This window comes from Ictalurus punctatus, chromosome 25 (genome assembly GCF_001660625.3).
Source record: "Ictalurus punctatus breed USDA103 chromosome 25, Coco_2.0, whole genome shotgun sequence".
Taxonomy (NCBI): Eukaryota; Metazoa; Chordata; class Actinopteri; order Siluriformes; family Ictaluridae; genus Ictalurus; species Ictalurus punctatus.
The window spans coordinates 19,008,802-19,036,054 of record NC_030440.2 but is presented as its reverse complement, the minus strand read 5'-3'; the positions used below and the strand labels follow the sequence as shown (position 1 = coordinate 19,036,054).

The 27,253-nt window shown below is 38.3% G+C and overlaps 2 protein-coding genes, 1 long non-coding RNA gene and 2 other non-coding genes across 24 annotated transcripts; 4 read left to right on the top strand and 1 right to left on the bottom strand.

Annotated features, from left to right (window-relative positions):
* The first annotated feature begins 1,580 nt into the window (after positions 1-1,580).
* nitr6 (novel immune-type receptor 6) lies at positions 1,581-3,472 on the top strand. Of its 8 annotated transcripts, none has more exons than XM_017455335.3 (6): positions 1,581-1,748; positions 1,848-2,189; positions 2,626-2,724; positions 2,900-2,923; positions 3,024-3,058; positions 3,234-3,472. In XM_017455335.3, the coding sequence occupies exons 1-6, from the start codon at positions 1,697-1,699 to the stop codon at positions 3,351-3,353; spliced, it is 672 nt and encodes a 223-aa protein (XP_017310824.1). In that variant the 5' UTR covers positions 1,581-1,696; the 3' UTR covers positions 3,354-3,472.
* A 5,911-nt stretch (positions 3,473-9,383) lies between these two features.
* Positions 9,384-24,302, top strand: LOC108258215 (zinc finger protein 32). Of its 13 annotated transcripts, none has more exons than XM_053675810.1 (8): positions 9,921-9,947; positions 12,089-12,165; positions 12,584-12,718; positions 12,935-13,003; positions 13,686-13,818; positions 13,999-14,091; positions 14,201-14,302; positions 23,215-24,302. In XM_053675810.1, exons 3-8 carry the CDS (start codon positions 12,713-12,715, stop codon positions 23,970-23,972), a joined length of 1,161 nt encoding a protein of 386 aa, XP_053531785.1. In that variant the 5' UTR covers positions 9,921-9,947; positions 12,089-12,165; positions 12,584-12,712; the 3' UTR covers positions 23,973-24,302. The 13 variants fall into 13 exon arrangements, with proteins under 13 accessions (XP_053531782.1, XP_047006965.1, XP_053531784.1 ...); XM_053675806.1 differs by lacking the exon at positions 12,584-12,718 and adding an exon at positions 11,519-11,886; XM_053675807.1 differs by lacking the exons at positions 9,921-9,947; positions 12,584-12,718 and adding an exon at positions 9,384-9,523.
* On the top strand, positions 14,309-21,703 carry LOC128629152 (uncharacterized). The gene is made up of 2 exons (XR_008393453.1): positions 14,309-14,714; positions 14,961-21,703. It is a non-coding gene; the product is annotated as an uncharacterized LOC128629152 (long non-coding RNA).
* A 423-nt stretch (positions 24,303-24,725) lies between the features above and the next one.
* trnae-uuc (transfer RNA glutamic acid (anticodon UUC)) lies at positions 24,726-24,797 on the bottom strand. The gene has a single exon. It is a non-coding gene; the product is annotated as a tRNA-Glu (tRNA).
* Positions 24,798-25,044: 247 nt separating this feature from the next.
* Positions 25,045-25,116, top strand: trnae-uuc (transfer RNA glutamic acid (anticodon UUC)). Its single transcript has one exon. It is a non-coding gene; the product is annotated as a tRNA-Glu (tRNA).
* The last annotated feature ends 2,137 nt before the right edge of the window (positions 25,117-27,253 follow it).

Here is a 27,253-nt window from a genome sequence, read left to right as displayed (position 1 = left end):
CAAACACCACAGTTAAAACACCAGACACCAAACCATTTATTTCCGTGTATATTCAAACAGCACTAGCAATAGCAGATTTTAAACATTCAAAAGAATTTTCACACTCCTCTGTCCATGTGACAACTTCATTCATGTGGATAGGGAGCTTGTGAGCCAGGTTAGAGAGAGGTTGTGATATTTCAGAATAATCAGGGATCCATGCACGGCAGTAATTTAACATACCGAGAAGAGACATGACCTGCTTTTTCATCCAAGATTTTGGGAGAGCAGAGATAGGAGAAATTCTCTCAGGATCAATTTTACGGTGTCATTTGAAATTATGTGTCCTAAATACTTGACAGGCTGTTGGACTGTCACAAGCATATTTATGGACATTTTCCACAAGAAACATTAGCAGAGACTCAGTATCCTGACAACAGGCTTCCTTTCTGGGGTTAACTAATAGCAGATTGTTGATTTAAACTAGCAGTTTGCTGTCTGCAGGCACAACAAAGGACTCTGAATTTTGTAACACCTATGAATTAAAGAAACTGGGAGAATCTGTGAGTCCCTGAGGCATTGATAGAGTTTAGCCTTGAAATAAAAAGAAAACCAATACTTGTTGTCTGGATGAACTGGAATTGAGAAAAATGCATTGCCTAAAGTTAGTGTAATTTCTGAGCGTATTTTGGAAGGATTAGGAACAATGGGAAGAGATAGAAAGACAGCCTCATTAACAAGATGTACGTTTCATACCATTCTGTATGTGCCAGTTTTCTTTTTTAACAGTCAGTAGAGGGCTAGAAACAGGGGAATGCGTGCAGTTTTTCAACAGCGAGGCAATGATTTCACTTAGACCCTGCTTAGACTCAATGCTGAAACTCCCGCTTCACTGCTTCCGGTGTAAAATTTTTTAGAGATTACAAACTGCAGTTTTGTCATAATTCCACACAAGAGACATCTTCTTTGCACACAACACGAAATCCATGTGTTTTCATGCCCTCTTTTGATTAAACTATCGGCCAAGAGCGGGAAAAATAGCCTTTATCGGCTTCTTACATGCAACACTATCACTGTTCCATTCTCATGAATGCTGTAGTGTGTGCACAAGTTACAGCACCTTGTGCTCATTTTTAATGACCACGCTCTCTTATACTTCTCAAGCGTTTTGGGACCAGGGACATATGCAAATTGGGACAAAGCCCCATGTGAAACTATGTGAGGTAATGACCCCAGTGTTGAGAACTTATGGGCTAGAATAACCAGGATGTGATATATGCTACAGTCAGTAGGGTTTATCTTAAACTACTTAAAGTAAACAAAATGCCAATAACAAGTATCAAAAGTGCATTTTTAAATAGCATCGTCAAGTACCATCTGTCACTGGTGGTACACTTCAGAGTCTGTCTTTTAAATATCTTTTCCCCCAAAACACTGGCACTGACATAAAAGCACTTCACTAAACTTCTTCTATCAGAGAGGTTCCAGCACACAGGACTGATAGAGCTCCAGTATATCATATCTGTTAAGTCATGTGACTCATCACAGCATCAGAATAGACAAGAATTCACTGTGAGCTTCACATCTCATTACAGCTAATGGACCAATCAAATCAGTCCACAGCTTCAAAGCATCCAATCAGGCATGAGTCTGGACCTGGATTTCTACTGAACTCACAAGTTCATTACCTCACTATCACTTTGTCTAAACAGGAACGATGATCACACTCTTTGTCGCGCTTTACTCTCTTTTTTCTCTCCGCACAGCTGGTGAGTAACATTCTGAAAACTTTCATTTAAAATAGTAAAATTTCATATTTAAATCATTTACTGACATTAAACATTAAATATTAAACACTTTTTTTACAGTAAAAACTTCTGACATCAAGGAGCTTCATGTGAAAACAGTAAAGCGTGGAGAAAATGTAACTATGGAGTGTAGCATGAGCAAGGACAAAAACAAAAATAATTTAGCTTGGTACAGACAGAGTTTTGGAAAAGTGCCTCAGTATTTTGTAAGACTTTACGGACAAAATAATTACAACTTTGTTGATGAATTTAAAGATAGCCACTTCAGTATGACTGTAAATGACCAGAAGTTTGATCTCAACATTAACGGAACGAGAGAAGATGATGGAGGAGAATATTTCTGTGGAGAAGTGGAGGGAATTATAATAAAGTTCACATCTGGAACACGTCTGCAATTTGAAGGTAAACAGTTTTACTCTGATAACCTGCTAATTCCAGATCAACACTTTAACCAGAATTATGTGTACATATGCATTAATCTGGACCACAGAATCTCTCACCATCTTCAAAAAACAGCTAAAGACCCACCTCTTCCATGAACATCTAACCAACCCATAAAATAAATAAATAAATAAATAAAAATTACTCTGGCTCTTACATCTCTACTCTGTGCACTTTGCTTCTCCAGAACTCAATTAAAAATCTTGTATGGTAGCACTCCTTGTATTGTTCTCTGCTTGATATAACGCTTTGCTTGTATTTTCTCATTTGTAAGTCGCTTTGGATAAAAGCATCTGATAAATGAATAAATGTAGAATGCATCAAATGTTGAATATTTCACATTATTCATTTAGTATCATTTCTGTTTATTTGCTGCTTTTCCAATGTATTTGTAAAGGTGAAGAGATGAAACACTGTCCTACACCTGGAACGGTTAACATCAACACAGATTCTGTTACAGGGTCCAATGAGGGTTCAAAGAGCAGTGATGGAAAAGGTAAGAGTTTTGATCACAGAATTGACAGAATTTTCTGTAGTTAAAACCTTTTCCTGTTAATAATCATCCAATATTTATATATTCATTTTCATCATTTCAGTAGACAACTTTTGGATTATTGTCCTAACGACCTCCATTATAATATCTCTTATTGTAATCGTGTTTCTGCTTGGAGTTTTATATAAAAATCAGAGAAAAGGTTTGTTTATTTTTATTATTATTTTTAAAAATAATTTCCATCATCACAAAAACACTTATTACAGTTAATCATTACTGATATTTATTATTGTTGTATAAAGGGGCTTCCAACGACCATCCAAATAACACAAATCAGGTAATCCAGTGTTTTATCATGTGTATTGATTTTCTTTAAATAAATACAGATCTGTCCTCGAGTCTACAGGACATGTAGGATTATAACTGACATCCCCTTACAAAATACACTCAATAATAACTTTGTGAATCTTTTAATATGCTCTGGTTTATTAACGGCTCTTGTTCTTTATCAGGCTGATGATGAAGATGTCTTGAACTATGCAGCTGTGAGTTTTGCTAAGAAACCTTCATCCTCCAGAGCATCCAGAGACAAGAGCCATGAAGACGTTTATGCACAAGTTAAAATAAAATAGATAAAGAGAAATGACTTCAGAATTGAAACACTGTACCCCTTTGCAAGATGTAACTGTCATTAGTCATTAGTCTTTCATTAAGTTTGAATAGTTTCTATTAAAATTGTATTTGGAATATTTTCTCAGCATTTTCTCTTATAACAGCACACTTGATTTATAGAACGTAAAAATATTTATATGTTGTATGATTCTAAATCTTCTGTATCAAGGTTTAGGTCTTGCCAAATTATTTTAGATTTGTACTCAGTATATCTGGAAATTTAATGCATTTTACACATTTACTCTTTTATTTATGTCATTTTTTTTTTCAAAATTTAAAGACTTATGTGCAAAAGGGCTGAATAAAAATATTCGACTGTTCAATATGAAATTAAGGTCCAGATAACCCAGCTAACAGGGAACGTTCTCAGAACTTTGGCTAATGTTCTGACAGGTTTCAAGCAAATATATGAATGAACATTCTTCCAGTAATGAATGAATGAATGAATTAGCTTTATTGCCATGTTTACACACACAAGGAATTTATCTTGGTGACAGGACAGTGCAGAGGAAAAAATATATATATAAGTATAAATATATAAGTATAATACACACACACACACACACACACACACATATATATGTGTGTGTGTGTGTGTGTGTGTGTGTGTGTGTGTGTGTGTGTGTATATATATATATATATATATATATATATATATATATATATATATATATATACACACAATACATATTGTATATATTGTATATATAAGTATAAACATTTGTTTTTTCAGTAAATATATTTCCAGTGAGGTTACTTACATGATGTCACCAGGCATCGGTATTAACTCAAGAAATCCAGAAATATAAAGAATTCACAACATTAAAGTCCATAAATAAAGTTATGTGTAATGAAGTAGAATGACACGGGAAAAAAGTATTGAACACGCTAACTGAAATTTATTTAATACCTAGTGGAGAAGCCTTTGTTTGTAATGACGGCTTCAAGACACTTCCTGTATGAAGAAATTAATGTCGCAGTATTCAAGTGTGATTTTGGTTCATTCTTCTAAACATATTGTCTTTAAAACTTGTTCAGTTGGATTCGAGTCAGGTGATTGACTGGGCCATTCTAACACCTTGATTTTTTTTCTCTGAAACCGATTGAGAGTTTCCATTGCTGTATGTTTTGGATTGTTGTCCTGCTGAAAGCTCCACCCACATCTCATCTTCATCATCCTGGTGGATGGCAGCAGATTCTTCTCATGAATCTTCTGGTAAAGGGCTCCATTCATTGAGTCTATGTGAGCGTCCCACTTCAAGCCCTCAGAGATGGTAGTGCCCAGAAACCTGAATGACTCCGCTGCTGCCATAGTGCTGTTCATGATGATGAGTGGGGGAGTACAGAGGAGTTCCTTCTGAAATCTACTGTCATCTCCACTGTTTTGAACGTATTCAGCTCAAGGTTGTTGTGACCTCACCAGGCAGCCAGCCACTCAGCCTCCCATCTGTATGCAGACTAGTCACCAATGCGGATCACGTCGATGACTGTGGTGTCATCTGCAAACTTCAGGAGATTAACAGAGGGGTCATTAGCAGTGCAGCTGTTTGTATGCAGCGAGAAGAGCCGAGGAGACAGAACGCATCCCTGAAGAGCATCAGTGCTGACAGTGAAGGTCCCGGATGTGAGTTTCCCCAATCTCACTCGCTGTTGTCTGTCTGTCAGGAAGCTGGTGATCCACTAACAGAGAGGCATGGGCACAGAGAGTTAGGTCAGTTGGTTTGAGAGCAGTTAGGGCATGATGGTGTTGAAAGCCAAACTGAAGTCCATGAATAGGATCCTTGCATATGTCCCTGGTCTGTCGAGGTGTTGCAGGATATAATGCAGTCCCATGTTGACTGCATCATCCACAGACCTGTTAATAGAACGTCCAAGCAAAGTTATCTTTCTTTAAAAACGTTCTCAAAACTTGAGCACAAAAATGTTATCTATACATCATTTCTGGAAAGATTTTTCTGGAACATTTTAGTTGGACATTCACCCTCAGTTGGATTAGTTCACCTCTCGAGTCTTTGTGTTTGAGTTGTTCGTTCATCACGTCACAGCCCCACTGCATTCAGCCTATGGGGAGCTTCAACATCTCGGACCTGAAGAATCGAGAGGTTAACTAATCATTTCTGTTTCCGGGGAATAGACGTGACAAATGTTACGTGATGAAAGAAAGAACGACTTGGTTCAGGAGGTGAGATGAACTAACAGACCGCGTAGCCTCAAGACCGTAATGCGAATCTATTAATTAATCATTTCTGTTTCTCATAATTCGGCCTTGGTTGCATTAGCCTATAGTTTATTTTTTATTCCAAATGTGATCCATGTTTGCATAAGTACTAGATGTGTTGGGGGAATTAAACATGTAACATTTTAATTATATTCTGCTGAAATAAACAAAATAACGTCAAAAAAAGATTTGTTAATTTTGCTGAATGAGATTCAAAGATCCGAGTCAGTAAAATGATCCTAACTTCCCATCACTACTGTCATTCTCTCAGTGTTGCTTTCTATACTAAATGGCATTGTTTGTTTCTTTGTCTCTTCCCTACAAATGTTTCACATCTCTCTCAACGATAATGCATTGTATTTATCTGTATTTTGTACCTAGCATATATTTGCATATAAGTATTCTTGACCTCTTATTCAAATAGCTAAGTGCCCCATTACTGCATCACTTTACTATCACACTGACCACAAAAAAAACTTTTCATAGTCAACACTTCATCAATTTGCAGGAATATTAAATTTTTTTGGCATAACAATAGTTGCCTTATATCACCCCCCCAAAGAACATGATTAAACAATAACATAATTCTTATGTCTTCCCATAGTATGTGCATGCTATTGCTGTGACTTTGACATTCAAATCATTACTCATTTGAAACGAGTATATTTTTTACAATTTGAATTTCAAGGATTTACCTTTAAAGAAGCATTTGTTGCAGTGGCCAAATCACCAAATACCTTACATTTCCCAAAAGGGCATATGAGCTTTAACTTTGATAGAACATATGACATCAAAAATATTATATATAAGTTGCTGTATTGAGAGCTGGTGCTTATAGATAGTATGTATTAATTGAGGAAAAAAAACTGACACTTGGAGGCCATAGATATGATTCAATTTTATTCAAATTCGCAGAGAAATTGTAAGTAAAGAGAAAAAAAACCCTTCATGATACAGCTTCAGCTCTTGTATCAGTCGATGGAACTCCCCATGTTCTTCTCTTCTCTTAACTATGGGGTGTATCCAATATTGGTGTAGCGCCATCTACTGTCAGGGAGTGAATTTACACTTTCATTCAGCGCATCGCCCGCATTTAACGGAAAACTCTTCGAAAAACGGACCTTTTAACCGGGCTTTAGAGCTGGGGTACTCAATCCGGGACTTTTCACGCACATGGGTAAATTTGTATTCGAACTTGACACAGACTCTGACATTTTGGGCTCGAGTCCGCGTCATGTGCGACTTGAAAAGAAAGATAAAAATAAATAACAACATAAAATTAAGAAAACAAGAAATGAATGAATGTCTCCCTGCCTGACCGGGGGCTTTCTGTGCGCATGCACCTGAAGCGCGTGAAGAGAAAGCCTCCTCATCGTGCAAGTACCGAACTGAGTTCTCTTTAGCGGTTTATTTCGCTTGGACGGTGAAATAAACACACACATCATGTCAAAATGCAGGTCTGTTGGAGTGTTCATGTAAACACAGTCGGTTACGTCTTAAGTGAATGTAAACAGTTGGGAAAAATCAGAGGTGTGTCAGTACAGTATATTGGATCTGTGCATCAGGTCTTAAAGTGACAGCAGTCTAATAAACCTACTGCTGTGTGTCATTAATGTTCATCACACAATTAAACAGAGAAAATCCCTCACTCGCTCAATAGACTGAATAACTTCAGTATATTTTATAAGAATTAGTGTATATGTCACACAGTGACATCTATTTTATTTTACATTTAATTGCTTTGTTCAATTTCCACAGTATTTCTCATGCGAACACTGAAAGACCTACCTGAGAAAAAATATCGTTATGGTGGAATAAGATTGTAGTCGTATCGCCCGCCCCTAAACATCAGCATTTACTGATTCCAGTCTTGGATTTCATGTAAAATGTAGTAAACATCATAAACCCTGCTGACAGAGATTTTTATTAATTTTAGGAATTAAAATGAAATAAAGTGAGAAGATCCGATCTGTGAGATGAGTGTGTTGTGATCGATAGACGGATTAAAAGCAGTAATAAGCACGAAGCTTGTTATGAGCTGCTGCTGAATGTAAGTCTACTCTGTACTCTCTCTCTCAGACTATATACCTGTGGGGGAGAGGAATCACATCACGGTATAGTTTGATACAATAACAAAACAGCTTCATTTGTATTTTCATACACACGCAATATAATAAAAGTTCTACATATACCTCTATATCCTGTTTTTCTATAAAACCATTTTTTGATAGGAAACTAGTTGAAGTGCGGATGATATGAAATAAAAATATAAAATGGCGATGGCGAGATGTAATAGAGGTATTTTTTGTTACGTTTATGTTGCCATTGTTTTGTGAAGGTTAAAATATTAATTTAACAGCACAGTGTTGAGTTTACAATGGCAATTTCAAATCTTTTTTCAGTTTATTTACTTTCTGGACTCGGCCGGACTCGACTCGCACTCGGCCATTAAGGACTCGGACTTAAGTCCGACTCAGCCCCATTTGGATTCGGACTCGATTGGGTAAAAACTTGGTCTTGACTCTAACTTGACAAAGGTGGACTCGGACCCAACACTAAAAAAGCTGTATACATCTCTTTCATCCGCATTAAACAACACTATCTTTTGTTTCTATAGATTTTGTTTCTATAAATTTGTGGTGTTTTCTGTTTCTATTGTGTTGTTTTCAACATGTCTTGTTAAATTTGACTTGTGTTATCTAGTTTGAGTTTGTCTTCTTGTTTAAGAATGTTTAACTTGAGGTTGTGTTTTTGGTTTAGAAAATGTAAGCTTTGCTCTTTTCGATTCCATGTGTTGGATTGTGTACTTCCCTGAGATTCTTACAGTAAATTCTTATCAGTTATTTTTGTAATTCAAATGTACAGTGCCCTCCACTAATAATGGCACCCTTGGTAAATATGAGCAAATAAGGCTGTGAAAAAAATTGTCTTTATTGTTTAACCTTTTGATCCTTTGTTTAAAAAATTGACAAAAATACTCTGCTCTCATGGATATCCCCACACGTTACAAAGTACCCATCACATTATGCAATGTGCCCCAGCTACAGTGTGCCACACGTTCAATTATTTCACTCTTCTTTCCGGTTAAATAATGAAAAAAGTATTTTTTATTCATAAAACAAGACCAAATATTTGTAAAATGAATGTGAAAAAAAGGATAAATGTTTTGAACGCTAAGTACTTTTCCACACACTTGAGAAAACAAAAAGTGTTCGGTTGTGCCCCGCTCTCCCCTACATACTGCAGGTGAAACCTGATGTTTATCTTTCAGAAGAACAAATACTTCAGAGTTATGACGCGTTTCCGATGTGAAATAGTGCGTCCTGGCGCTTCCGGACCGGCAGCTTTGTTTACATTCGTGGGTACAGAGAGAGAGAGAGAGAGAGAGAGAGAGAGAGAACACCTTCAGCACAATGAGTGTCCGCCGTAAGATATTTAAGACACAGCACTTTCAGAGACAGGTGAAGAAATACTCCGAGCACTGTTGTGCCTCTTTATGCACAGCGTCCTCGAAATTTAGCGGCTATTTAAGCTTCCACGGCTTCCCTGTACACACTGAGCTCAGGAGGCGATGGTTAGTAAATATCCGCCGCGACCATTTCACCATTTCATCCCACACCAAGGTCTGCAGCAGACATTTCACACCGGATCAGCTAGTGGAGCCCCGGAGCACGGAGGGTCGGAGGAGGCTGGTGAGAGGCGCAGTGCCGCTGCTCTTCCGCTGGAACGGATACAGCATTCAGACAGCCCAGTCTCCCCACAACATCTCATACTGGAGCACGATTACTGTGCTGCTCCTGAGCCGGCGCCCTTAGGCGTGTGCTGTGCAGAAAACGAAGCCCTGTCCCGGGAAGTGGAAGAGCTCAGGAACCGTCTGCAGAGCTTCGCGTCCAGACAGCGTCTCTACAGAAGGTAATATACATATAAATCACAGTGACACATGTCATAATGATTATGAACAGAAGAAAAGCAGGAGCAGTGATGATAATAAGGAGAAGAGGAAGGGAAGAAGGTGAAACTGTACCTCCCAGTGTTTTCACAGAGCTGTGATTAACAGATTCTCCAGCAGGCGGCGCTGTGAACACGAACTCGCAGCTCCGTAAACTCACCACAGAAGAAGCCGGACGGGTTTCTATTTCTCTCCCGAGTGAGCGGTGGAGTTTTCTGGCTGAGCTCATCATCTCTACGTAAACAAAAATCCCTGCTTGGGATTATTATTATTATTATTATTATTATTATTATTATTATTATTATTATTATTATTATTATTTTTTAGAGTTAAGAATAATAATCGTTGTGTGTGTGTGTATTTGAGGTTCTGCGTTAAAGCCATGAGGTAAGTTAAACAGTAGCTTGCTAGCTGACCTGCATGGCTAACAGTTTCTCATATCAATTAAGTTTATTTGTTTAAATGTGATACATTATTGCTGTTTATCAGCAAGTAGGGAGGGATGGGTGGATGAAGCCTTGAGAAGCTTTGAGGTTTTAATCTGATTGTGCCGGGGAATGTATTGAAAACTCGGAATATCGAAAACAGCGACATCTTGCGGTTTGGAAAAATTATAGCAACAACAAAAAAAACTCGAGAGGACTGGTGTTCCATCTTTCTCACACTGGCTCCTTCTGGATAAGATTGGACATCCCTGCTCAAGAGCGTTGATTAATCTCATTTATATAGACTTTTAATGTGCACAAATATGTGGTGTTCCAAAAGTCTGTACGTAGGGGACTGTGTGTACCAGGATCATGATGGTTGTGCCTTCGTTAGTGGATGTTCATGGATGTCCACTTTTCTCGTTTGGCCCACAACACTTCCAGTCCATCGCAACCTGATTGAACCATGAGAATGATTTCAATACATTCTTCTATTTTCAGAAGCATTCTTAAAGGCTATCTGAGGGGAAAAAAATGTTAAAGTATGAAAAATCTTGGATGACATTTTGTTAAAAAGTGTTAATTTCCCCTATGTGCATGGAGACTTTTGGGACACCCTGTGGAAGCCTGACATTACGTGTTGATTTATCTTCTGATAAACTCATTTACTTATTAAAACATTGCTATAAATACAAAACAGGTGTCAATTTTATTGTCAGTCTGATACAGTAAAATAATGTTTAACCAGTGGTACAGCTCAGCTACAGTCTTGCCACCACTCAACCAGTCCAAATAATGACCCGTGATGTAAGATGGGGTTTTGAACCTTCTGACAAACAAAGCGAAATGGTCATGTGATTGGACCGAGGCTTCATTTGTCATCGATCATATGATCAAAATGATACAAACTTTGATATAGAGCTTCAGTGGGATTTTGTCTACCTGCTCGAAACACGTCTCGGTATCAAATGCAACATCATCATTAGATAATGGGATCAGTTTATTTCCATTAGCTTATAATGATTAAGGATATGGTTAAACTAAAACTTATTTTAGTTTAACAAGTTAGGAACAAATTATTATTTCATTAGCTTGCCTGATGGGGCAAGTAAAATTCAATAAAAAAATTTATTTGTATAGCACTTTAAAAAAGACCTGATAATCAGCTGTGCAGAAATCCAGATGTTGAGAAGCCAGAGGTGACAGTGGAAAAGAAAACCTCATTGAGATGACACGAGGAAGAAACCTCAAGAGGAATCCTTCCTCTTCTATGTGATAGTGGGATTATAAATCATTCCAGCATACAGATGTAGAAGAGTATGAGGAGAACCGACTGCAAAAATGCAACAGGTGTCCAATGATCTTCTTCTAGGAATAGGCTCTAGTGCACATAGAAATGTCCTGATGCAGTGATGTGCCTGAATTGTTGTACAGGGTGATCGCTGTTGGTAAAAATGACCTCCTGTACTGTTCCTCGCTACAGCAGAGCTGATTGAATCTGTTTCTAAAGGTGCTCCTCTGTTTGACCAATAGGTCAATGAGGGGATGTGATCCATTGTCCAGGATGGATAATACTTGATCTTCAACTATTCCTTAAGAAAATAAAGCCTGTTCGTCCCCTTCCTGTACACAGCCTGTGTGTGGACACCAAGATATTTGTAGTTGTCGACCAGCTCAACATCCTGTCCCATGATGTATGACTATGACATGCAGACTGTGTGACTATACCAATAACGCACTTGGATCACCGATTTGGACCCTTTTGTAGAGTCCAATCTGCTCAAGCACCCCAAACGTCCAGCAGCACCTCAGGATAGTCCTGGGTGGGTCAATCCCAGCCACCATCTTCGAGTCTGTCACTGCTGAGGGGCTCAAAGCTGTCCAGTGCCATCAAGTTTGTTGTAAATACTTCATTATTGATGACTTTTTGCGAAGTCTCTGTGTTCAGATGTTTCATAGAACCATAGTTATATACGTAACTGCCATGTTTAAACTGGTTCTTCCTTTTTCTAAATTAAATATTCATGGTTTATATTCAATGTATTCCTTTAAAGATGATTCTGGAGTTTTGCATATGATGAACATCTTTTTTTTTCTTTTCAGAATCGGGACCTTTTAGACGTTTTGTAATGGAGTCAGCAGAGGTGCAGCCGAGCCCTTTTAGAACATCTCGCTCACAGGTAAAGGTTAACTGTATGTGTGCAGTAGTGTGTTTCACCAGTAAAGGTGTGTAAGCTCTGTAAGAAAGACTTGCAATATCCCACTTGTGTTCATTAATTATACATTATATGTGTATGTCCTCCCCAGTCATGTGGTACTTGTTGGTGGAAAGCAGCTGATTTTAAATATGAGGCATTCATAATAATTGTATGTACTGTGGTGCTTGAAAGTTTGTGAACCCTTTTTAAGTTTCTATATTTCTGCATAAATATGACCTAAAACATCATCAGATTTTCACACAAATCCTAAAAGTAGACAAAGAGAACCAAACTAAACAAACAAAACAAAAATATTATACTTGGCCATTTATTTATTGAGGACAATGATCCAATATTACATATCTTTGAGGGGTAAAAGTATGTGCACCTTTGCTTTCAGTATGTGGTGTGACCCCCTTGTGCAGCAATAACTGCAGATAAATGTTTGGGGTAACTCTTGATCAGTCCTGCACATCGGCTTGGAGGAGTTTTAGCCCGTTCCTCAGTACAGAACAGCTTCAACTCTGGGATGTTGGTGGGTTTCCTCACATGAACTGCTTGCTTCTGGTCCTTCCACAACATTTCTATTGGATTAAGGTCACGACTTAGGGTTTACATAAACGTGAACTTTATTCTTCTTTAACCATTCTTTGGTAGAACAACTCGTGTGTTTAGGATCATTGTCTGACTGCATGACCCACTTTCTCTTTAGATTCAGTTCATGGACAGATGTTCTGACATTTTCCTTTAGAATTCGCTGGTATCATTCAGCGTTCCATCAATGATGGTGAGTCGTCCTGGTCCAGATGCAGCAAAACAGGTCCGAACCATGATACTACCACCACCATGTTTCACAGATGGGATAAGGTTCTTATGCTGGAATGCAGTGTTTTCCTTTCTCCTAACATAATGCTTCTCATTTAAACAAAAAAAAATATTTTGGTCTCATCCATCCACAAAACATTTTTCCAATAGCCTTCTGACTTGTCCACGTGATCTTTAGCAAACCGCAGAAGGGCAGCAGTGTTTGGAGAGCAGTGGCCTCCTCATTGCAATCCTGCTATGCACACCATTGTTGTTCAGTGTTCTCCTGATGGTGGACTCATGAACATTAACATTAGCCAATGTGAGAGAGGCCTTTAGTTGCTTAGAAGTTATCCTGGGTTCCTTTCTGACCCCGTGGACTATTACACAGGTCATATTTATGCAGATATATAGCAGATTCAACTCTAAACAGTATTAGACTACATCAGTTTAGTCAGTGGGTTAATGCAGTCTGTGTGAACATTGTTCTTCTGTCGTAATTTGATATTAATTAACTAACAAAGAGTAGATACTAATTTTGAAAGGCAGAACTAGGCTGTGTAAAATCATTAACATAATGTTAACGGTACTGCTCAGAGAGATAGCCGATGCATGCTATTCTGCTAATCAAGCAAACTATCATGATCTATAATCAGTGTTGACCTTCTTATTAACTGTTATTACTCTGCGCTCATTAGCTTTGTGGGGATCTGAGGACAGAAACCTGTACAGATTCAGATAGAGGGACACCAAGCTGTGTGGGACACATCAAGGCTGTGAACCATCAGAAACATATAAAAAAGGAAGACACTGAAAAAGAAGGCTCCCTCTGTAAGTCAATGGAGCATAATACAGTCCCATCAGATGCTCAGTAGTACATATTTCTCTTAATTAGACTTCATTTGTGACTGAACCAGCCTCACACTGCTCAACTGTCCCCTGTATTTGTGTTTTGTACTCTGCATTTTCCTTAAATTACTGCGTTTTTATATTTGACTGATGGAATTTCAGGTGGAGTGACCTCAAGCGCTGTGGGAGACATTACACTTGTGGATGCACAGAAAGCTGTAATAAAGGAAGAACCTGAAGATGAAGACTATCTCTGTAAGAAGATATATTTTTAGTTTTAAATAGACTTTATTTATGAGCATCCACAACATGTTTTCTTCCTCTACTTATTCTTCCTATTTAACTATAAATAATGGAATTACAGGTGAAGGAACATCAAGCCCTGTGGGGCACAGCAGCCCTGCTGATGAACCGAATGAAGAATTTAAAATTATGCTTGTGAAAGAGGAAGAGTCTGAAGATGAAGGTAGCGTCTGTACAATGACAGTTTGTAGTAACACTGCCACTCTCACTAAAGATCTTTTTACAGTTCATTAAAAAGAACTAGGAATGGGGTGAAAAATGACACAAGAAGAGCAGTCATGAACGCCCCATCTACTCCTCACATTTAACATGTGCCTTTGGTGATGTAATCATAATCAGATTCCATTAATTGTATCATGTGTAACAACAGCACACACTGCCATTAGGCTGTGGTCTTGAAGCCTTGAAATTTCCCTCCTCAATCCCTTTACATCTAAAATATTGCTGTTAACTTGAAGCGCCATTTTGGCAGTAAAGATTTGTGCACGTTTTTCTAAAAATCTGTACAGGCCATATATGAGGACAACTAAATGGAGAGATCCAATCAGAGCTCATCTATGATGCATCAAGAGGAAGTAGGAATATTAGATTATTTTCCAGGGCTAGACAGAACCAGAGCATAAATGTTATTACAGCATTGCAAGAATACCTTTTTGTTGCAAAAAAAAATAATATATATATATATATATATATATATATATATATATATATATATATATATATATATATATATATATATATATATATATATATATATAAAATGTATGTATGTATGTATGTTTTTAACTTCATCTTAAACTGCTGCTCACGCTGCATCACAGGGAAGTGTAACACACTCAGGAAAACACTGTGTACCCCTTCCACCCACTCTCTTGGACTCCCGGTCTCGGACAGCGGTGCAGCATCGAGGTTCAGCTGCGTCGTTAAACTGCTACAACTGCTTCGTTGTTTTAATATATAAAGTCGGGTCCATAAGTATTTGGACAGAGACATGTGACTGATAAGTTTGGCCTGTTTTCTCGTTATTTCATTTACAATCATGAGACATCTTCATGAATGTAAATACAGACCTCAAGATGCAAACCACTGGTAACACTGAAGAACAGAAAGGCCAGATTACACTTTAAAAAAGCCTGCCCAGTTCTGATACAAGATAAACTTGTAGCAGAATGATTGGAAGAGAAGGGTATAGAGAAGCAGGTGGAAGTATTATGGCATGGACATGTATGGCTGCCAATGGAATTGAGTCACTGGTGTTTATTTATGATGTGACTGCTGATAGCTGGAGCAGGATGAATTCTGAAGTGTATAGAGAGATGCTTTCTGCTCAGATTCAGTCAAATGCTGAAAAACTAATAATACAGCGCTTCACAGTACAGATGGATAATAGCACAAACCACACCGTGAAAGCAACCCAAGAGCTTCTTAAGGCAAAGAAATGAAATGTTCTTAAATGGCGGGTGCAGTAAAGACCTGGCAAAGCATCTCATGGGAGGAAACTCAGTTTGGTGATGTCCAAGGGTTCCTGACTTCAGGCAGTCATTGACTGCAAAGGATTTGCATCCAAGTATTAGGGCTGCATAGTAGGGGACTATGGTTGCTGCTATTTCCTTGGAACTGCAATTACCACATACAATTTTGCACTTGGGTCTCCTTTGGTGAACAGTGGACTAGTTCAACAAAGACTTTATGTAAAAAACATAATGAGCTTTCTTTTACTTTCACACTATCCGTTTTTACCCAGATGAGGACGGGTTCCCTTCTGAGTCTGGTTCCTCTTAAGGTTTCTTCCTCATATCTTAGGGAGTTTTTCCTCACCACCGTCACCACCGGATTGCTCAATAGGGATAAATTCACACATTTAAAATCTGTATCCTGTGTTGATATGTTTCTCTAAAGCTGCTTTGAGACAATGTCCATTGTTAAAATGGACTATACAAATAAAATTGAATTGAATAGAATATTAAAAATAGTCCGTATAACTTAAGGCAGTCATTGGCTGCAAAAGATTTGCATCCAAGTATTAAAAATAATCTGTATAACTGTTTGTTTGTCCAATTAGTTTTGAGCCTGTGAAAATGGAGGGGCTATGTAAAAAATGGCTGTAATTCCTAAACAGTTAATGCAGTATTTTTGTTAAACCTTTTTAAAGCTGAAAGTCTACACTTCAATCACATCTTGATTGCTTCATTTCAAATCCATTGTAGTGGTTTTACAGAGGCAAGATTACCAAAATTGTGTCACTGACTAAATACTTATGGACCCAACTGTATAGTTTTTAATCTAATGTCAGCTCGATTAGAAAAGATTGGATTTGTATTTCAATACAGACCAAGCACTACTTTGAATCAGTGACACAGTGGAAACCCATGAAGAAAATATATCTAAGACACGAGTTGTACTGTCATCATATGGACATATCTTTCCAAAAAAGAACTTCTCGCCTCCTTCCAGTAACCTGCATTCTATCTATACTTTCTTGGTGTAAAACAGCAACTGCAGGTTTGTTGCATCACGCTGCAGAAGAATGTCTAGATGGCAGCTTGCTACTTAATATACGTGGAAGGGATCTTGTAGCTTCAGAAGCCAGGTATCATTTGATCTGTTACAAAACCTACACAAGATGTATATTCAGTTGGTGGAAAGGAAGACCATCAAGAACACCTGCATCAGAAAGGTTATTGCCAATTTTGTATATAGGTTTTAAAGGAAAAGCTACTGAAAAATCTTGAGGTTCTGAGGTATTCAAGATTAAATGCTCTGTTTAAAAGAAAGTGAAAGGACTGGCATCAAATCATACAAAGCCAGTAAGCTGAAAGTCAGGCTACAGGAGTCATCACCTTACTTAAATTTCAAGAGATGCTTCAGAAATGTTTTGGTTTATGTAGAAGACCTGGGAACAGAAGAAGTCCTGCATGAAAGACCTGCACCACCAACATCAGTGGAAAGGGACTGACTGAGACACACAATATGGAAGTGACTGACCCAAACATGTCCAATGGCAAAGCAGGCACTAAACTTCTCTACTGTGCTGCCCTGACATTAAAAGGATGTCATAGAGACAGCAAGCAAAGTCAGTCAGGAATGGCCTTGGACACTGTTCTTCTAATTCTCAAGTTCTTGAGCATGGCACAGCTATAGCACAGTTGCAAATCGAGCAAAGTGACCTGAACATCCCTCCCAATTTAAAATCCCTGCAACACTAATTTGAGACAATAGTGATGGAGAAGAAATATCTGGAAAGGGAACAACACACACAACCGTGATGGCATCATTATCCAATCCAAAGGTCGCCACTCTTCTTTCTGTTCCTCATGCTGAGTTAACTTCAGCTCCCTCTAGTCCATATCACCAACTAAATAAAAGGAAAAGGCAATTTGGAGCAAAAACATGGGCAAGTGAGCAACAAAAATACTGAGAGCAATGCTTATTGACAGGATTTTGCTTACTTTCGATTGAATGCCAAAAAGACATCCTTCCAGGGTGGACTGGTTTCAACACCAGGTTGCAGAGGGACCTGCACCAATTCATCAGATGAATAAGAGAGCAAACCTTTCAGGTGTCCATCCCATTATAGCGTGGTTCTTTGCACATAAGGTCAACCAACTCCAATGTATACCTGCAGCTGCACTACAGTGATTTTGTTGAAGAAAACAGGACTGTGGCTATGTTTATGCAGCAGGTGATTGAGTAGCAGAACAAACCGCAAACATTGGATCAAAGAGAAAAGGTGTTCTGAAGGATTATGATTCAACAAAGGTGCTCTTTATAGGTTTACACGTACTCGGCATGTGAGAGCAGGAATTACCGTGGAGTGCAAAGGAAAGAAAAGCCAGGGAAGAATTTAGCATCCAAACAATGGACTGAACTTCCTGAGACAAGAAAACAGGAAGTGGGAATGATGTAAATATATATACAGGTAGCATCACTGGGAACTTTTGCTGTTCTGTGTGTGGCAAAAGAGAAAGTTAACCTAGCATTTTCTCTCAACAATGTCCAAAAAGCAGTGTTGCATTTATGGCACAAGAAAATTAATCTGAAAAGTTGGGACTATTATAACAAGCAAAGCAAAGGCTAGTAGATTTTTTTTTTCTAATGCCTATTGTTGTTGGATCAATGAGAAAGATTGACTTGAAAGAGGTGCCCAGATATAGCTTAGGTCCCTTGCCCTCTTCACTGGCCAGTTATGATGGTTCCCTCAACAAAGCAAAACTGATGCACTTTTTTGGAGACATTTGTACGGTGGCCAAGAAGTGCAAAACAAATCACAAATATGAAAACAAAATAACAAATCCAAAAAAACAAAAACAAATTCTAAACACGACGGCAAATCTAAAAACAAAATAACAAGTCAGAAAACACAACGACAAATCTGAAAACATATTAATAAGTCAGACAAAACGGAAAAGGTAGGTATATTTTTCAAATGGATTACTTACCGCAACCCTTTTTTTCTTACTACCTTAAATATAAACTCTAGATCTTCTCAGGCTGCTGAAATAGTGAAACTAACTACCTAGGGCCCCTACATAGGACACTTTTCTGTATGGTAATGTTGTATTTACAACACAAAAGTCTTGGACATGAATTAAACATAAACATTTGCCTGATTAGATTTATAATTTATCATGTTTGAGGGAAAATTCAGAATGCCAATAATAACCATTGCAGTGACAAAATTAAGAATGAGCCAGTTTTTCCTCATTTCTTAGTCAGGGCTCAATTAACGTGATAACAATGATCTGGCAAGTCACAGCCTACTGCCTAAATCGAAATGCGAGCAGATAAGTCAGCACACCTCAGGACGTTGTGCAGCTCGCAGAGTGATAATCTGACATTTATACAGTATCTCGCAAATGTTGAACTTCCAGTGACCAGTATGAGGGAGTGTGAGAGTGATGACACAAAATTTAACATACCTGCTCCCCATTCATACATGAGACCTTGTAACACTAACAAGTCACTTGACACCGGGGAGGGAAAATGGCTAATTGGGCCCAATTTGGACATTTTCACTTAGGGGTGTACTCACTTTTGTTGGCAGCAGTTTAGACATTAATGGTTGTGTGTTGAGTTATTTTGAGGGGACAGCAAATTTACACTGTTATACAAGCTGTACACTCACTACTTTACATTGTAGCAAAGTGTCATTTCTTCAGTGTTGTCACATTAAAAGATATAATCAAATATTTACAAAAATGTGAGGGGTGTACTCACTTTTGTGAGATACTGTAGGTCTGGCCACAGAATACAACCTCGTAAAAACTGAAAGCTCCTTAAGGCATACATTACCCAACACCGTGAGAGACTCTTGACCTCCATGGCACAAATTCCTTGCTCTAAACCATGTGGAACCACCTTGAAAATCTCAGGTGAATTACCTTTACTTCTGTGCAGCATTTACATTACCACTTAGACGAGTCTCAGTAATATTGTCAACTGTCTGTGAAGCAACTTTAGAATGAGTTCCTCTTCAGCACTGAACCCCATAACACTACCAGCTCCTCACAAAGGGTTTGGTGTTTCAGAGTTGTACTCTGTGCAATTCATTTTTGGTTCACAAGATCTGTGGGTTTTCTATGTTCCTTATAGTCTGCCACCTCTATTTATTCTTGTTCTTTTCATAGCTTTTCATACTCCATTTTATATATATAAAAAAGTATACATTTGTATTCAAATCCAAACCCACAGTCTTTTACCAGTCTTGTATTCATACAGTTAAATTCTGTCTAGAATGTATGTCTTGTTCTACAGTAGCAGCTCTTTATTTCACCTCATTTTGGAATTGACACACTTACAGAAGGTCTTAGCAGCCATCGCCATGTCCTTCTGATGGCCATACAGTGAATCAATAAGGTGTAGGTGTTGCTGCTGATGTCCAATTCAGTTCAATTTTTATTTGTATAGCAAATAACACTTCTTTTGTTATTATATTAAACAATATAATAAATATACTTAACAGTATATTCTCACAAAGCGACTTGGAAGTAGATTTATGCTCCATTCGATTAAAGCTTGTAACTCTGACTTACTCCGACCTCTGACTAGGAAAAGCCAAATAAAATACCCCCTCAACTTGTACCTCCACAAGTATTTGCTTTAGATCAATCAACATACAGACATAAGAATTAGCTGGTTTGATTGTTGCTATAAAAAAAAAAGATTAACATGGAGGCATCTATATTTTATCTTTCCACACTTTTTAGCTTGAACGTATGGAGGTCAAAAACTATGTAATTCCAAGTTCCGCATTCCCACTTCCGAGCTAAGTCTAATGCGGCGTTAGAATCCTAATTAGCAAGTCTGAGATGACTGTTGTGAGGACAAACTCCCTGAGATGAAATGAGGAAGAACTGTCTGAGGAACTACATTTGAAGTACAGTAATTAGAAGGCTATTCAAAAGCCGTGGCTGTGTAGGAGATCGCTCTGCCTTCTGGAGGCCTATTATGGAACGTTCCACTAAGAAAAGACCTTCTGTCAGGTGGAAAAATAATCTCATTCAACCAGTGAGGACTGTTGGGAGCCCAGTCTTGTTTCTCAGTCTGGGGCATTTCTTACTAGAGGATATCTTCAATAGAAGAAAAGTTTTACTATACTGCATTCATTTACAGGAAGTTCCATACTTTCTAGTGCCTCTGGTCATCCATCATTTTTACAGACTGTGTTACAGTACAAGCTTTTTCCTAATCAAATTTGTTTAAATATTTTTTCCATTTCACAATGAGTTTTCTAATACCAAATTTTCTCGCTCCAGAACCGAATGATGATGTGTCTAAAGTCTTCACTTGCCGTTGGTGTTCACTGTCCTATACGTCTCAAATTTACCTCCATAAACACATCAGAAGATGCCACATTAAAGAATATGTGAAGCTGATTATATCAGGAGAGATTAAATATGAAATTTCCACAAGAAGCTCCAAAAGTCAGCAAACAGTCTCTGGTACTCTGAATATGGGTGAATGCAGAACGAAGTCTATTCCTGCTCACAGTGTGGGAAGAGTTTTACACCTAAGGGTAATCTCCAAAAACACCAGAGCGTTCACACGGGAGAGAAACCGTATCACTGCTCACAGTGTGGAAAGAGTTTTACTCAAGGGAGTCATCTCAACGAACACCTACGCGTTCACACAGGACAGAAGCCGTATCACTCCTCAGAATGTAGGAAGAGTTTTACACACAAGAAAGATCTCCAGAAACACCAGCACATTCACATAGCCAAGAAGCAGATTTAATGAATGGAGATCTGCTTCTTCAGATGGATTTAACATAGACATGTGCACCAACATGCCGCCATCAACTTGGGATACATTATGTTTAAATCAAGAAACATTATTTAATTGCTGTTTCTGAAGTAAGATTTGTTTGCTTATGGCATCAGTGGTTAATATTCAAGGTTTAGTCATATAAAAGATACTCTGGGGATGTACTGTAGCTACCCTAATGTATGATGAATGTATCAGAAGTATGTACGTTAGTATGAGCTTCATGCTTATGAGCTGTTTTTGATACAAATGCAAACCCTATCACAGAACTTTCAACTGAAATAAATTTTTACTCAAAAGATTTTCCCATGTAGCTTTGATTTTCTGCATCTTTTATTATTTTTTTCATTAATGGATACATTTCCTAGATTTGTCATCTTTAGGTATGGTAATATATTAGGTACGACCAAGCTGGAAAAAGTATTATATTGGCCCAGGCTTTAAAAACAAATCTGAAACATAGATCATATCTGCTAGTAGATATATTTCCAGTGGGAGATTAAGATGACCATTAACTCAACACATCATCCCATATAGTTAGTCCATTGTGTTTCAGCATGTCCAGTGTTATCCCCAGTGAATTAGTTGTATATATTGTTGCACAGTCTGGCTGAGTTATATGGTCTTATACCACTCGTTTTCACACTGTAGCTGAATCAGTTTAAATGCTTTGTTAAAATTCTTTGTTGTTTGAGTAAACAGTCATGGAAGGACTGGGAGATGTCCATGATGAGCAAAAGTTTAGCCAACATACTCTCTAAACAACCGATTCAAGAGAATCCAGCTTGGTCCCAGCGACCTCTCCCACCCTCCTAATAAATTTGTTCAGTTTGCTGGTATCAGCTGCCTTCATGCCACTGTTCCAACACAGCCTCACTGGAAGTGTTGCTCACCATCACCAACTGGTAAAGCATGCATAACATCCTGCAGCATACAGTGAAGGACCCGAGGAAGGCGAAAAATACAATACAATAAATACCAGTTCCCAGGCCAGGAGTTGAACACGGGGTCCACTTGGGTGAAAACCAGGAATCCTAACTGCCATATCATATGGGACCGTCCGAGCTTCCTTAAAATGTAGTCTGCTCTGTCCTTTCCTACTGACTGGTTCTGTGTTACACATCCAGGCCAGCCTGTTAACTAGGTGTATCCCTAGGTCAGGGGTGGGTGCAGGTTTTCATTCCAACCATCCAGCCAAGCTCAACTGATTAAACAGGTGCAATCAGGTGTGGCTCCTGTTTGATTGGAAGGAAAACCTGCACCCACACTGACCCTTTGCAGATAAGATTGGACACTCCTGGCCTAAGTTCTTGTATGTCTCTGGTACCTCCACATCCTTTGCCAGGAAAGAGGTGGGGGTTGGTGGGGCCTTGGTTTTCTAAAATCCAACACCATGTCCTTTGTCTTGGCCAGATTGATTATGTAAGTTGTTTCTCTGACACCACTCCACAAAGATGTGGAGTGATCATATCCCTGTACTCCAAAACCTGCCTGTCGCTGACAAGACAGGGGTAACATTTGACTACCCGAGTAGAATGGCATGAGCAGACATTGTTTTAGGCTTATGACACTACTACAAATTGATGCACTGCACAGATTCTATTGATATACTAGTGATTTCACTTAAGAATTAGTTATTTTATTTTATTTATTAGGAATACACACTATGTGACTTTGTGATCTCACTCTTTGCCCAGGTTTACAGGGAATTTATAGAGTCTGTTACTTTTATAGTATTTTCCTGAAATAATAATTTCAGTATTTTGTTCCATTTCACAATGAGTTTCTAATACTTTTCATTTTCTGCACCAGAAATGGATGATGATCAGTTGCAAGTCGTCTCCTGCTCCTGGTGTTCACTTTCCTATACGTCTCAAATTGACCTCGAAAAGCACATCAGGACAAACCATAATGACGAATATGAGAAAGTGGTGATATCAGGAGAGATTCAATATGAGAATCTAATATTGACAGGAAGCTCCAGTATTCAGCAAATACCTCCTGATACTGTCACCAGTAACAACTCTAATGGACAAATGCAGAAAGTCTATCATTGTTTGCAGTGTGGGAATAGATTCACAAACAAGAGTAATCTTAAAGCACACCAGCGCACTCACACAGGAGAGAAGCCGTATCAGTGCACTCAGTGTGGAAAGAGTTTTACTCGTCAGAGTTCTCTCCAGCAACACCAGGTCGTTCACACGGGAGAGAAGCCACATCACTGCTTAGAGTGTGGAAAGACTTTTACTCGACAGAGTTCTCTCCAGCAACACCGGCGCATTCACACAGGGGAGAAGCCACATCACTGTTCAGAGTGTGGGAAACGCTTTCCTCGTCAGAGTGATCTCCAGAAACACCAGCGCATTCACACAGGAGAGAAGCCGTATCAGTGCTCACAGTGTGGAAAGAGCTTTAGTCAAAAAGGCAATCTTCAAACACACCAGCAGATTCACACAGAAGAGAAACCATATCACTGTTCGCAGTGTGGGAAAAGTTTTACCTGGCAGAGTACTTTTCAAACACACCGACGCATTCATGCAAGAAAAGCCATATCAGTAGTCACAGTGTAAGAAGAGTTTTACCTGTCTGAGTGACCTCCAGTGACAGCAGCGCCTTCAGATAGTAGAGAAGCTACAAGAGATACACCTATTCACATAATATACACAATTAACATTACAGCTAGTGGATTCCCAGCTGCTGATGCCATAAAAATATCAAAGGATGCTCTGTTGCATTTTTTAAATATTGCCTTAAGATCGAAGTGGATTGGTAAATTGATAAACCCAAATCTCAATTCAATTTTTATTGGTATAGTGCTTTTAACATTGGACACTGTCACAAAGCAGAAAACCTTCACTAGTAATTTATGTTCCTTGAATAAACTGTGCTGCTTAATGTGATCTTGTGTCTTCTTATGTCTCATGTTTCTTCCTTTTCCAATAGTAATGCACATACAGTATATATCTGCTCACTGCTGCTTGTCATCACTGCATTTCAGACAATATACTAAAAGCAATTAGCCAGTTTTATTGGCTATGTGATGCCATAGACAGTCACAATGGTGACAGAGCCAAGCAAAGAATTTCTTCAAACACATGCATTTTGAGATGACTGAAAGATGAGAAAAACAAGACACAAAAATATTGCATTGACCTTGAGCCAGTGGATATTCCAGACGCCTAACTTTGATAATAACTTTGATAATATTTTTGTAGTAAAAATAATTGATTTGTAGGGTCACCTGAAAGAACCGCCATTATGTGGTGCATTTTATTTGGAATTTATATTTCAGTAATTGTAATAATTTCCATGCAAAATGCTACTTCCCATACCGGGAGTCGAACCCGGGCCGCCTGGGTGAAAACCAGGAATCCTAACCGCTAGACCATATAGGAGCTGTAAGTATTTTCCCATCATAGTGAGCACCTTCCCGCAATTAATTGACATTCCTACTTAAATTGAAAATGATGGATGTTGTTTATTTTTTTATTTTATTTTTTTTATTTTATTTATTTATTTTTTTTACATCAAAATAACGCAGTAAACCTCATCATAACGAATCGCTACTTAATCGGCTTAGGATTGTCAATTGGGCAGGTGGTCACGGGCAGGTGGTCACATTGATGAGCAGGGCTCCTCAGTTCCCATATGGTCTAGCGGTTAGGATTCCTGGTTTTCACCCAGGCGGCCCGGGTTCGACTCCCGGTATGGGAAACGATGTTTTTTGTTGGCTACAAATAAAGGTATAAAGGAAATTATTAATATAAAAGAAATCCAAATTCCAAATAAAATGCCCAAATGAATGGCTGTTCTTTCAGGTGACACTACAAATCAATTTCTTTTTTCTATTAGTAATTTGATTTCGAATTACTGTGCTATAACCAACTGCAGTTCAAATGAAAGTTCTCCATGTATTCCAAGTTCTAATAAAAAATTTTTTTATTCATTTTTATTAATTTAATCTCATTACCTTTAATTACCAACTGAAACAAATTGTTATGGAATATGCTGTATATTGCTATATATGCCTAATTATTGTCAAATTTAACAGTCGTTTATTTTTAATCCATAAGGTGGCAGTAGAGATTTTCAGTAAAGCTCCTGATGTTGCTCATCTCGATTATATCAGAAAACCCCTACAAAGCTATATTATCAGAGTGCTTGGTCAGTTTCTGCTTTTACATTGCAGTTTACGGTGCACCAGACAGCTTTCTGGAGTTTATTTTTCTTAATATTCCTGTCATAGCACTGTTTTGTTTAACAAGAATAAGTCATTTGGTGTAACAGCAATCATGCGCAAGTAAAGCATACTTAGTGTATACTTATTTACAAATATAACTTTTAAAAAAAGTGCACTCTTGAAATCCCACCATGTACTTCAGTAGGTTAGCATGGAAAAGATACAGTATAATGGACTTTGTGAGAGTGATTATGCGGCTTATAAAGTGAGTAGTGTTTGTGGTTTGGGACAGGCCTGTAGTCCGTGTCTATGACTGTGTGTTATGCATTGTTTAGGCTCTTTGACACCTATCACACAGTAAAATTGCTACAAAATTTTGAGTCTTTGACATTTTGAGTGATTAAAATTCAATAACAAGCCAATAAAATGTATTCAAAATGCATAATGTAATGCGGAACTGAATGGCCTTAGAAATATAATAAACACAGAAAGAAAATATAAACAATGACATCTTTTCAGCTTAAATCATAATTGTAGTTATTTTGATAAGCTAATGTACGCGATCCGAAACACCCGATCTTGTGTCCGTTGATGATTTCAATAGCATTTCCATATCAGCACTTTTTGGGACCTAGTGTTCACAGCAGAAGGTGAGCTGTAGCGAATAATGAGGCAGGTGTTGTTTTACATACCACACAGAGCACAGGAGGTCAGCTTCATTTGTCTAACACAGCAACACACAAACAACATTAAGCAACAAACACCAGAGAGCGGATGAATCCAAACTACATAGTAATATTTTTCAATCTAAACATTCTCCACTAATATACACTGATCAGCCATAACATTAAAACCACTGACAGGTGAAGTGAATCACATTGATTATCTTGTTACAATGGCAACAGTTAAGGGGTGGGATATTAACTAGCAAGTGAACAGTCAGGTATTGAAGTTGATGTGTTGGAAGCAGGAAAAATGGGCAAACAAGACTTGTGCGTCATGGGCGCGCAAGACTCACTGATGCGTGTGAGAAGAGAAGGCTAGCCCGTTTGGTCCGATCCCACAGAAGATCTACTGTAGCACAAACTGCTGCAAAAGTTCATGCTGGCTCTGATAGAAAGGAGTTAGAACATACAGAGCATACAGAACATACAGAGCATGGAGTTGCGTAGCTGCAAACTGGTGCCCATTCTGACCCCCTGTACACCACCGAAAGCTCCTACAATGGGCACATGAGCACTTGAATTGGACCAAGGAGCAATGGAAGAAGGTGGCCTGGTCTGATGAATCTGTTTTCTTTTACATCATGTGGACGGCCAAGTGCGTGTGTGTCACTTACTTAGGGAGGAGATGGCACTTGTGGGCGTGTTGCAACCGCTACTGTTGGTGCTTGTGGGTGTGCGCTATCCAGCATTTTTAAAGTTATATGTATATTTGAAACTATTTTAAAAAGCATTATGCAAATACTTCTCCACATCTATAAAAAGTGTCACTAAACCCTCATTCCTGTTAAAGCCACAATGAGGAAATGCTAACAGAGTAACATCAACAACTTGACTGTCATTTATGACATGAAATGACATCCATAGCGTGGTCGAATCACTTGACAGAAAAAGTCAAACTGATCTGGAGATTCCGTTGTTTAAGAAAAAGGGTGCTATAAAGGTACAG